At 40.8% G+C, this 11,518-nt stretch overlaps 1 protein-coding gene across 9 annotated transcripts in view; it reads left to right on the forward strand.

Annotated features, from left to right (window-relative positions):
* Window positions 1-11,518, forward strand: part of CCNY (cyclin Y) — a 217,104-nt gene that overhangs the window by 185,598 nt on the left and 19,988 nt on the right. For all 9 annotated transcript variants that reach the window (XR_005224087.2, XR_005224088.2, XM_037890995.2 and 6 more), the window contains 2 exons: window positions 3,190-3,356; window positions 10,485-10,647. Coding sequence is in view for 7 of the 9 variants with exons in the window: in XM_037890995.2 (XP_037746923.1) it covers window positions 3,190-3,356; window positions 10,485-10,647 (330 nt within the window). In the remaining 2 variants the exon portion in view is untranslated. The remainder of the gene's footprint in view (window positions 1-3,189; window positions 3,357-10,484; window positions 10,648-11,518) is intronic.

Raw genomic sequence — 11,518 nt, forward strand, 5'->3', positions numbered from 1 at the left:
GCCGGACAAAGACATCCACTCAGGGATGCATTCTTATACACAGGTACAAACAAGTTACACATCACTTCTGACGCATCGAGGTACAACCCCTCTGCCTGTTGGGGTGCTGCCTCTCTCCTGGTACATGTTGGTTCGAACCAACAAGTCTATCCATCATATTATCCTTTAAACCCTGTCTTTTAGGATGGGTCAGCCTTTTCCTCATTATCTTTGTGGAATGTATTCGTGCCGGAATGTTCTGGTGCCATCCTGGCACAGGTTTATCCTATTAGTACTTGATACCCTTTAGGTATGTGTATACGTCCAATTAGCAGCCGCCTTCTTGCCACCTTTTGTGAGCAGGGCCTGCCTCTGGATCATAGCTTAACTTTGCTTTGTTAGCGAAGTCTTGACCATTACTTTAGTTCAGGCCTCAGACCGGGCCTCTGATATCAAGGGTTTATGTTTCAGGGCCTCATCTTACTACAAAATGCATTATCATTACTCTGTAATATCCTAACTCAGATCATCTAAAAACTAATGGTAGGGGGCTAAAATATTCTTGCTTGCCCAGGGCGCTAAAATGCCTACTTACAGCTCTGTCATTTTCCTTGCTCTTCTCTCAACTCCCTCCAGTTTGTCAATACTTTTCTGCTTCTGCCCAGAACTGAATACAATATTGTGGTTGTGATTAAACTAGAACTGTATAGACAGGGACTGTTACTTCCCTGTTAGATGTGATACGATATGACTCTCTATAGGAAGCTCAAAATGGTATTAGTTGAATTTCCTGCTGTCTCTTTGCCAGTTCAAATCTAATATGTTGTTCACCATCACAGTGGGGATCAAATTCAGTGCTGACTTAGAGCACGTGTAACTCCAGTGACTTCAGTGGAGTTGCCCCATTTTACAACACAGCTGAGTTTGGCTGTAGGTCCCTTTGGCATTACAGTTTCCATAAGTTTCTCCCTCCCACTGAATATCTGTCCGTGTTTTTGGATTATTTTTCTCCTAATGAATTACTTTGCATTTTCCTGAAATTCAGTCTCCTGTTTAACCCAGCTCACAAAAGGACATTCCTGTTGGTTGTGGCTTGTTCGAACCAGTAAGCAGATTCACAGTCTGCATTATGAACAACTGTAATTGTGTAATGCTCTTTACGCTGGCAGTTCACTAAGTGGCAGATTGAGTTTAAATTGGCACTATTGAGTAGTTTGGGCTCTGGCTACATGTGAAACATTTTTCACCACCTTCTTTTCAGAGATCCCATCACTGGAGGTTGCTTTTAGCAGGTTGATAGTCATATTGGTGGGCCCTGGAGTGTTGAAATTATTCCTCTTCAACATCCAGATCAGTCCTCTTTCTTCACTTTTACCTTTCTGGCCACATCTCTTCCCTAGTGTTGGATTTGCCACCTTTTTTGTATAATTTTCAGTGGGTGTTTGTTTTCTCTTAAAATGTGATTTAATTATAGTATTTATTTTTATATAGCACTGGGAGTGCTTACATGAGCAGAGCTCCAAAAACAAATTTTTATTTATAATTGTGTTGTTTTTAAAAGATTCAGTAAAGACATACAAATTCATGAATTAGTCAGGTCTGAGATCACAGGACGTCATGTTATGCTGAAATGTAGTAGCTTCTTTCTGTCTTTCTAAACAGCAACAAACTATTGAATTTTGATAGTTATTTCTTTTATGTCCAATTGTAAATACAGTAATCTGAGATGATTAAAAGTTTCACCACAGTAAGGGTCAGGTGCTCTCCCTATTTCATGTCTGTGCAGTTACAGGAGTAATACCAGTCTTTGTGCTTATTTGGAAACAACAATATTTCCATGAATTCCCGTTTCCTTGCAGTTGGGTGTTAGCAGGCAGTTAGAAAACCAGTCATGTGTCTGTGAGCTAGGTGTTCAATCTTTTCAAAATGAATCCCTAACCAAAAAGTCAGTGAGCGAAGTGGAAAAGTCAAAATTCTCTGGCTTCACTGTATTAGCTTTATGTGCAGTCTGAAGTAATGTCCATTGGCCAAACCTTTAGTGTGACCTGAATGGAAATAATACTACCCAGACACACAGGATGCATGGTAGTCAGTCCCCAAATGGTAGGGTAATATTTAGTGAGTTAATGTGGCATGAAGTATTATAATAAACAAATATTGTGTCTTCCATTTAAACCTAAACTAGTACTCATGCACTTAGGAATTAGATGTGCACAAAACTTACACGCAATGGAGTAGGTTTCAAACTCAGCAAATTATGGCTAAAGATTAAATAGCCCAACCAGCTCCTTCACCACATGCTGATTTAAGGATCTTGTGAGGTCCAGCTTCACTTTTCTAGGTCCTTGCTGTTCTTGGTATCACTTAAATCTCTAGAGTTTCTTATTTTCTGAAGACGTTAACATTATCCGTGATGCCCTACAAATCCTTATTGTTTTGTGTAGCATGTTTATTGCTTTTCATTTTTTGTGTTTAAGGATATAATGTAAAAAAAATAACCAAAGTCTTTATTAGAATGTTTGGAAATAATCTCTGATCAACAGAAGAAATGTATGAAATCCTTTCACTGAGACTGTATCTGATGTTTCTCCTTGGTGACAGTGGCATAGTTATAATATGTGGGACACTGTAGGCATGTATAGATTCATAGTCCATTTAAAACAGTATGATATAAGTAGGACAATTAGGATCCCACCATTCTCAAGGTGCAAATAAGCTTCTTAAGTGCAGACCAATGTAACAGAGGTGTTCTGTGTAATTTTCATCACATGTAACTGTTTTTATAAGTGTATATTGCTTGATGATTGATTCTCCAGGATTACACCCATGGTTTAAGTTGTTCTATAATTGTCCGTGCACAGCATTGTTAGCCTGCCCTTGTTTTTTTCACTGTTATGTCAAGACATTCAAATGCTGATTAATATGAGTGGATTCATTAAAGACAATTGCAAACTCTGCTTGTTTTCTTATGTTAAGATTAAGATCAGAAAGGAAAGAAGTCATAACCAAAACATAGATTGACCAGATCCAACCTTTAATTTGGTTTTGTATGAATGGATTAAATCCTTCTTTCCTTTCCAAAACAGACTTGATGGGATCAGATCATTGAGTTAAAATAGGTGGAACGGATTGTTTAGAATACATTTTTTCCCTAATATTTCTATTAAGTAGAAGAATATACTAAGTTTTGGTTATAACATGTCTTCCCAGGTATATCTTGAAAGACTGTTAACTTACGCAGAGATAGATATTTGTCCAGCAAACTGGAAGCGAATTGTACTGGGTGCAATTCTACTGGCATCCAAAGTTTGGGACGACCAGGCAGTGTGGAATGTGGATTACTGCCAGATCCTGAAAGATATCACAGTTGAGGACATGTGAGTTCCATATGTTTTATCTCAGTCTATGGATGCCGAGAATTTTGTGTGTATGTGTTTGGTGTTTCTTATACTCCCTAACAGACTTTATTATGTAAAGTTAGTGCACTCCAGACTATATCTAGAGACATGGAATGTTAACAGATTCTGATGAATTTATTGGGACTGTAAATACAACTATGCCTGTTGCTGATTGCTCTGTGGGATTGTAGCATTTTTGAAATGTTGTCTACTGCAATTTTTTTGCCATTTATTGTTCTAGTAAAACAGAATTGTTACAGCACTGTTTTTAAAATATACATTACTATTGGGATGTGTGTTGGTGCAAGAGTGGCAAATAATGGGCCCCCTGGATACTTAAAAACTGTTGTTGAATAAAAAGAGGAATAATAAGCCTGCAGTTCTTTACCTGTGTCTTTTTAAATAATATTCACTGCCACTATTGATTCTGCTTGTGGACAGTGGTCCACAATTTTTGGATTTGTTATACAGGATGATGTTTTCTGCATTACATCAAAGTCCATTAGTTGCCTCTGGCCCACAACCGATACAGCCGTTGCTGTTCAGAAATACTGGCGTTAGTGGGTTTGTTCCTTGTCTTCCCAAGTTAGCTTGCAGGCTGTTAAAAATCACAAACACAATTTGGAATGGGAAATTTTCCCACTTCCCCCCAACCTCTTTCTGCATCATACTGTGATGCTATAGTTTTTTGTCTAGGAGGATAAATACCAGTTAAAGATAACACTAAATCTTTTTAAAAGGTATAGTCCAGCAGTAAGAGAGGGGCCAGCCAAGAAAGCAGAATTGTAAGCACTATATTTCCCAATAGATTGTTGGGGGTGAAATTTTGGCAGGTTAGGTATTGTAGACACTTTTTTGTAGACCTTTGTGGAACATGTAAATATATTATGCTTTCTAGCATCCCTACATGACATGCACCATGTTCAACCAGAGGTGCACTGGGGTATATGTGAGAATAGCACTGGAGCGGTAGAGGCTGGAATCATTATGCCAGCATAGTGCTAATCAGGTAGAATGCCTCCAAGAGGCCAGTGCACTCAGAAAACAACAGTTCTTTAAAAGCGCAGTGTGTATTCCCCCAGTATTGGTCTTCAGGCACTAGCAGGTTTGTGTGAGAACCAGGCCACGTGTTCTGTACCACAGGCAATACTAACCAATTCTCTGGTATTTAGAGCAACTGCTTCAGCATGGCTGCTGCATCCTACGCAGGTATGCTAGAGGAGGTAATGTGCTCTCTGCACCATCCCCTATGCTCACCAGTGCACCTGCACAGGGCAAACTACAGTTTGCTCCTGTACATGAAACTATCTGGGTGGGTATTTGTGTAAAATGGTTTTCCATTAGGGAATGGATGTAAAAGCTGTGGGCGCTGTTTGTATCATATATTTTTCCATGAGGGGCCGGGTTGTAGAGGATTAGTTTCTTTAGAGAAAGAGGGGGGGTGTTTACTGAGATTGTTTAAATAGGATTGAGACCTTTAGCTGATGTTGTGTTGGTTTAATTGTTTATATACTATGAATTAATACATGCTCAGAGTAACATAATGAGAGTTTTATAAATCTAAAATCAGTAAATTAAATGTGTTGCTTGGTTGTCAGCAGAAGTTGAACCCAGGGCCTCTAGGCACTTTTGAAAATCCCACTGGGCACCTATCTTCATCTTTAGGCACCTACACCATTAGCAGTCTGGCCCTAATCCATTAACTGTAGGCAGCAGCAAGAGGCTATCTGCTGGGAATCAGACACATTCATGTACGCTTATTTGTGTGCCCTCTCTACAGCCAGGGACGGGGAGAGCTCTATTCAGTGCTTTCAGCTGCCTTTCCTCAGGACATGCTGCTGTAGATTGCTTCTGTTTTTAAATAATTTTCAGTTTGAATATGTTTTTTTGATCCCTAGCTATTAAATAATTAGAGAGAGAGAGAGAAGGAAAAACTGATTTATGATGACTGTCGAGGCAAAAAGCTAATACCTGAATTTTGCTTCCTTACATGTTCTTGATAATTATATAACTCATAAACTATGGCTATTTTTACTGTAATGTTTTGTGGTAATTGTGCTTTTCTGGAATAATATTAATATGATTAATATTCTCCAAAAAGCACAAAAAAGAACACTTTAGAAAGAAGACGTTTAAAAAAATATAATTTTTTCTTCCATTGATCATTTTGGTGCAGCATTCATAATCTTACTAAAAATGTAAAACCCAATGGGAATTTTTCTAATTAACTGTTGGTAAACCAAGCAAAATCCCAGTTAGGTATACTGTTTGACATTTTTATAGTAGGTTTTATACATTTGAATGTTAACTCTGTTTGAGAAGTATTGTAACATGAGTGTCTGGTCTATGCTCTAAATCATGTTGACGCATAACCATTAAAGAGACTTTGTATAGTTGGCGTGTCTAAGCTTTTTATTGGGGGCTGGGGGCGAGAGAAGGGGAAAGGAGAACAAATGTTTATACAGACAGCATATTTTTTTAAATCTCAGATTACAGCCTCAAAGCAGTGAAGGTCCAAGATTATTGCTCAAGCAGCCCCAGTTTAGTTTCCAATTAGTTCTGACGGCTTGTCAGGCTTATGGCTGGTCTCAAAATTATCTATAAATGAAAGGATAAATGCTAGGATTCAGCTGAGTGCTTTATATTAAGCATGTTGGGGTCCCTCTGGCTGGGAAGAGGTTTATAAAATGTGACCTATCATTGCTGGAATATTTAGAAAGTTTAGTCTAAATCAGTATTAACTGGCCATTTCTAATGAGGGCTTACTGTCGTGGGCCAAAAATAAATAAATAAAAACCTGATTGTTCTGGTAAGTCATATGCACATCCAGGAGGCATGGGGAAAACACATACCCACATGGCACTGACGTGGGAAATATGGCAGATGCCGCTTCGGGTATTTTTTTTTAATTCAACTTTTACCATTAAAAATAATCAGTAAAAGACTGATGCCACTTCTAGTCCAACAAAATCAGACACGATAAGATTTGAGAATACAAAGTATAGATGGGAAAGACCTACCAGTGCTAGGTCACCTGATCCACCCCGCCTCTGTAGAATTGTTCCATGTTGTACATTTTTGCAGTGCTTTCTTGGCTATTTTGAGTTTTTTCATGATGGATTTTGCGAAGCTACTCTTTCTCTGCATGGCCTTGTTCCCGTGCTCCTGACATTTGGGTTCTGAGAATTGCAGTAAAGACTCTTTTCACTCCTTCTGCAACTTAGCCTCTGATGAGCATATCTCACTTTTAAAAAAATGGTTTTGAAGTTGCTGTGTTTTTCCTGCATAGATTGGAAAGGCTAAGAGTTAAGTGATCATCTTAAGTGATCACTCTCCTTAGTGTGTATAACAACACCCATTTTTTCATGTTCTGTGTGTATATAAATCTCCTCACTGTATTTTCCACTGAATGCATCCGATGAAGTGAGCTGTAGCTCACGAAAGCTTATGCTCAAATAAATTGGTTAGTCTCTAAGGTGCCACAAGTACTCCTTTTCTTTTTGCAAATACAGACTAACACGGCTGCTACTCTGAAACCTAAGAGTTTTGAGTGGCTGTAATGAAGGCTGACCTTGTTCCATGATATTTCAGACCATTTACCTGAGACTGGTCATACATAAGGTGATGGAGATTGTCTGTCAGTTTTAGCATCACTTTGAGTTTGTCAAAGGTGCATTTGAAGAGGAAGAATTTGAAGATGCACTGGAAAGGACACAATGTTCTGGTGTCAAGAGAAAGAAAAGGTGGATGGAATGCATGATGGTGCTGTTAAAGTCAAACTTCGCCGATCTAAAAATGTTACTAACCTTCTTGATTATCCTTAAATCCTATCTGTCTTCTGAGGACTAGCCAAAGCTCTGTTCCTGCAGAGCTTATTGGCTGGGCAGGACTGAGGTCCCCAGGGGACTTTGTCCTTAGGCCCTGGAACTCCTGTGTAACTCAGTACTGCAGAGCATCTTCGGTCTGTTCTTGCAAACTTCTTGTAGTCCTCATGAATGGAGCTCCAAAGCCAGCAATCTCAGGGAAGCCTGTTGGCTCCCTATTCGATGATCCTGGGTGAGCTGGCTCTGCAGGCTTTGAGCTCTTAGTTCAGGGGAATACCAAACACCTAAGCACAGAATTCAAAGCTTGCTAAACCAGCTTCCATGATTATGTATATAGCTAATTCATCCAAAGGCTTTTCAAGTAATTGGGATTGGATTATGAATTTCTACGGTGCCTAACGCTGGGCAGCCAAGGGCTTTAAATATTGAAATTAACACACACAAACACAACACAGCTGTTAGTCGAAACATTAACAATTGTGATAGGGTATAGGGTGAAAGTGTCTTTCAGACAACCAGTGATTTTCAAACTCTAGACCAGTGGTTTTCAAACTTTTTTTTTCTGGCAATTCAGTTGAAGAAAATTGTTGATGCCCGTGACCCAACAGAGCTGGGGATGAGGGGTTTGGGGAGTGGGAAGGGCTCAGGGCTGGGGCAGAGAGTTGGGGTGCAGGGGTGAGGGCTGCGAGGTGGGGCTGGGAATGAGGGGTTCAGGGTGTTGGAGGGGGCTCTGGGCTGGGGTGGGGGGTTGGGGTGCAGGAGGGGGGCATGGTTCTGGGCTGGGGGTGCAGGCTCTGGGGTGGGGCTGGGGATAAGGGGTTTAGGGGGGCTCAGGTTGGGGCAGGGGGTTGGGCTGTGGGAGGGGGTCAGGGCTCTGGGGTGGGGCTGGGGATAAGGGGTTTGGGGTACAGGAAGGGGCTCTGGGTTTGGGGGGGCTCTGGGCTAGGGCAGGTGGTTGGTGTGAGGGAGGGGTCAGGGCTCTGGGGTGCAGCAAGGGCCTCTGGGTTTGGGGGGGCTCAGAGCTGGGGCAAGGGATGGGGCATGGGTTGTGACATGGGCTTACCTCAGGTGGCTCCTGGTCAGCGGTGTAGCGAGGGTGCTAAGGCAGGCTTCCTGCCTGTCCTGACACCACAGACCATACTGCGCCGCAGAAGCGGCCAGCAGCAGGTCCAGCTCCTAGGTGCGCAAGCAGCTCCACGTGGCTCTCGCCCACAGGCACCGCCAAACTAGCCAATGGGAGTGCAGAGCCCGGTGGCTCCCCCGCCTAGGTGCCAGACCTGCTGCTGGCCACTTCCGGGGCACAGTACGGTGTCGGAACAGGTAGGGACTAGCCTGCCTTAGTCAGGCAGCTCGGCCGATGGGACTTTTAATGGCCCAGTCGGCAGTGCTGACCAGAGCCGCCGTGACCCAGTGCCTTACATTCCGTGACCCACAGTTTGAAGACCACTGATCTAGACCATTTGGGGCTTTATAGATCAATACCAACACTTTGAATTGCAGCTAGAAGCAAACAGGGAGCTGATGTAGAGAATTGAATTGTAGGTATATAAATGCACTGGCTCACACCACTCAGAAATATAGCTGTGTTCTGTGCTAGTCTGAGCTTCCGGGTGAACTTGATGGGTAGCCATAAGTACAGCACTACCAACTCTCCACAATAGATTACTGTAAATTAAATTACATTAGCTCAAATGAGGAATGTGTGTATGTTTTGATAGGTGTCTGTAGTTTTGCTAGTCAGTTGTCAATGATCTACTGATGTTACCTGGAAATCTGGGAGCCAAGATGTAGTCAAAAGAAGTCTGAGGCTGTGTGCTGTTTCGTAAAAGTTGAGTATATTCCTCAGTAGATGGACAAACTCTCTCTCTCTCTCCCTCAACAAGCTTCATTTTCTATATTATTCCTCCAGGCTTAGTTTGGAGAAAGTCAAATCTTGTATTTTGCTGGTAAACTCTTCAAATGTTAAATTTTATGCCAGTGTGGATTTTCTGTAAAACTTGTACTACTTTGATGCTACTAGAGAGCTATTAGAGCACTGTCAGAAAGTTAGGCCCCCATTAAGTTTTTAAATGTGAATATTGATATGTATCAATGTTTAAAAGCTGAATGTGGGAATTTAATAGAAAGTGGGGTTATATTGTGGAAGCAAGGTGACAGCCTCTGTATTAAGTGAGAGGAGAGAAATAGTTAGTTGTCATTCAGTGCTGCTGTACGTGACATTTTCCTCTCTCGGCCTCAACTATTTCCCTTCATCAGCTGCTGCCCACTTTATATCACGCTGATCCTGTGCAATCAACATGTAGCCTAAATGTATCACAGCAGTAAACACACACGTGCAGATTTTAATTCTGCAGTTTCCATATAAAATATAATACTTGCTTTAGAGTAATCATGTACAACATTGATCCCTCATTCATTTTTCTTAAACATTCCAAAACGTATTTTGTAGTGGCCGTTTTCAATATGACAACCTACCTTGTTTACTTTGCATGCCTGCATCTCAAACAATATGGAGAACTGTGCAATATCATTTATGAAAATCATCAATCCTTTAACGTCAGTGGTTTACTGCAGTGGTTTTCAACTTTTTTTTTTTTCATTTGTGGAACCCTAAACATTTTTGAATGAAGGTGCGGACCCCTTTGGAAATCTTAGGCGAAATCTGCAAACCCCCAGGGGTCCACAGACCCCATGTTGTACACCACTGCTCTATGGTAACAAGAATCTTACATGGACCCCTAAGACATGGTCCGCAGACCACAGGTTGAAAACCACTGATTTACTGGCTTATTTCCATTCGTTTTTGGTGTGTGATAGGCAGTCAAACAACCTTAACTCAGACTTTACAAAGTATTTTGTGTGGGAATATCAATAATAGTCTCTATTACTAACAGTTATGTTGGTAAACAAAGCTGTCTTGTTTTATTGTTGCCCAGTATGAATTGTGCTTACATGTATGGGGGAAAGTAACCTCATTTAGTCTGATTGGAAGCATACATAAAAAAGACGGGGAATTATGGGGAACTGATTTTTTCCTGATTAATTTAAAAATGACAGTGGAAGCTGAAACGAGTAAATACTTTTTCAGAAAAACTGTGGTTTAGAGGATGTTCCAGCACTTGGGACATCTGTGACAAACTGAAACTAGTTTTATTCTCTCTTGGGAGTAAGAAGTATACTTGGGTCAATCTGTGGTAGTTTGATGTAAAGTATATTCAGATGGTGGCAGGAGGTTATACACACAGTCTAAAATATATTTTCACTTTTATTTTCTCGTTAACAGGAATGAGCTGGAGCGCCAGTTTCTTGAGTTGTTGCAGTTCAACATTAATGTTCCCTCCAGTGTTTATGCCAAGTATTATTTTGATTTGCGTTCCCTGGCAGAAGCAAATAACCTGAGCTTTCCTTTGGAGCCCCTCAGCAGGGAAAGGGCATATAAACTTGAGGTAAGATGGTTTCCCTTCATGTTATTGCAGAGCTGAGAGCTGATGAGACATCTAGGAGTGTTTTTTGTTCAAACTATCACTGGTGAAAAATCAGAATCTCATGAACCCAAAGTTGTATTATTGCCCTTAGCTGTTCTGCAAGTGCTCTCGTTTTTTGTGGCTCAGTGGACAGGTTTTTGGGCTGAATGTGCTTCCTCTTGGCTTGTTTTGTAATGTTTTTTCAACTCTTGTAGACTGGTTTCAGTGCAGTGAAATGTTAGTGGTTATGTTAACTGACCATCAGAAAGTACCTTCAAGTTTTACAGTGTATTTTACATTGACCTTTGGTCAAAGATCAGCTGTTAGACAGCCAGTTTTTACTGATTCTTTTGGTTGCATAAGACCTGTTTCATTCTACATATTTGTAATGATCTGGATACTGACAAGTACTTACGGAAATTCCCATTCCATGTACATCTGCCTCATTCTCCTTACTCTTACACCAGTGTTACTCCATTGATTTCAGTTGGGTTGCTCCTTAATCTCATTAGTGCGAGAGGAGAATCAAGCTCATTTTGCTATTAAACTGTCAGACCTCACGATATGTTCTTACAGGACCTGATTTATAAGAATACTTGAATGTGTCATGGGGCCTGATCCTGTGAAGTGTGGCGCATCCTAAATTCTCATTGATGTGCATGGTGTTTAGGGACATCAGACCAGCTGAGTATTTTGCAGGAGTATCTCTTGACCCTTTGATTTTAAGGTTTTAAAATGTCATTAACATCATTACATGAAAATGTACACATGTTACTGCTAATTTGAAATCTGCCATTGATTGATGACTAGTCTTAATTTCCCTTCCCCTTAAGAATACTACTGCTTTGCACCG

The sequence above is a fragment of the Chelonia mydas genome, chromosome 2 (assembly GCF_015237465.2).
Source record: "Chelonia mydas isolate rCheMyd1 chromosome 2, rCheMyd1.pri.v2, whole genome shotgun sequence".
In the NCBI taxonomy this organism is placed as follows: Eukaryota; Metazoa; Chordata; order Testudines; family Cheloniidae; genus Chelonia; species Chelonia mydas.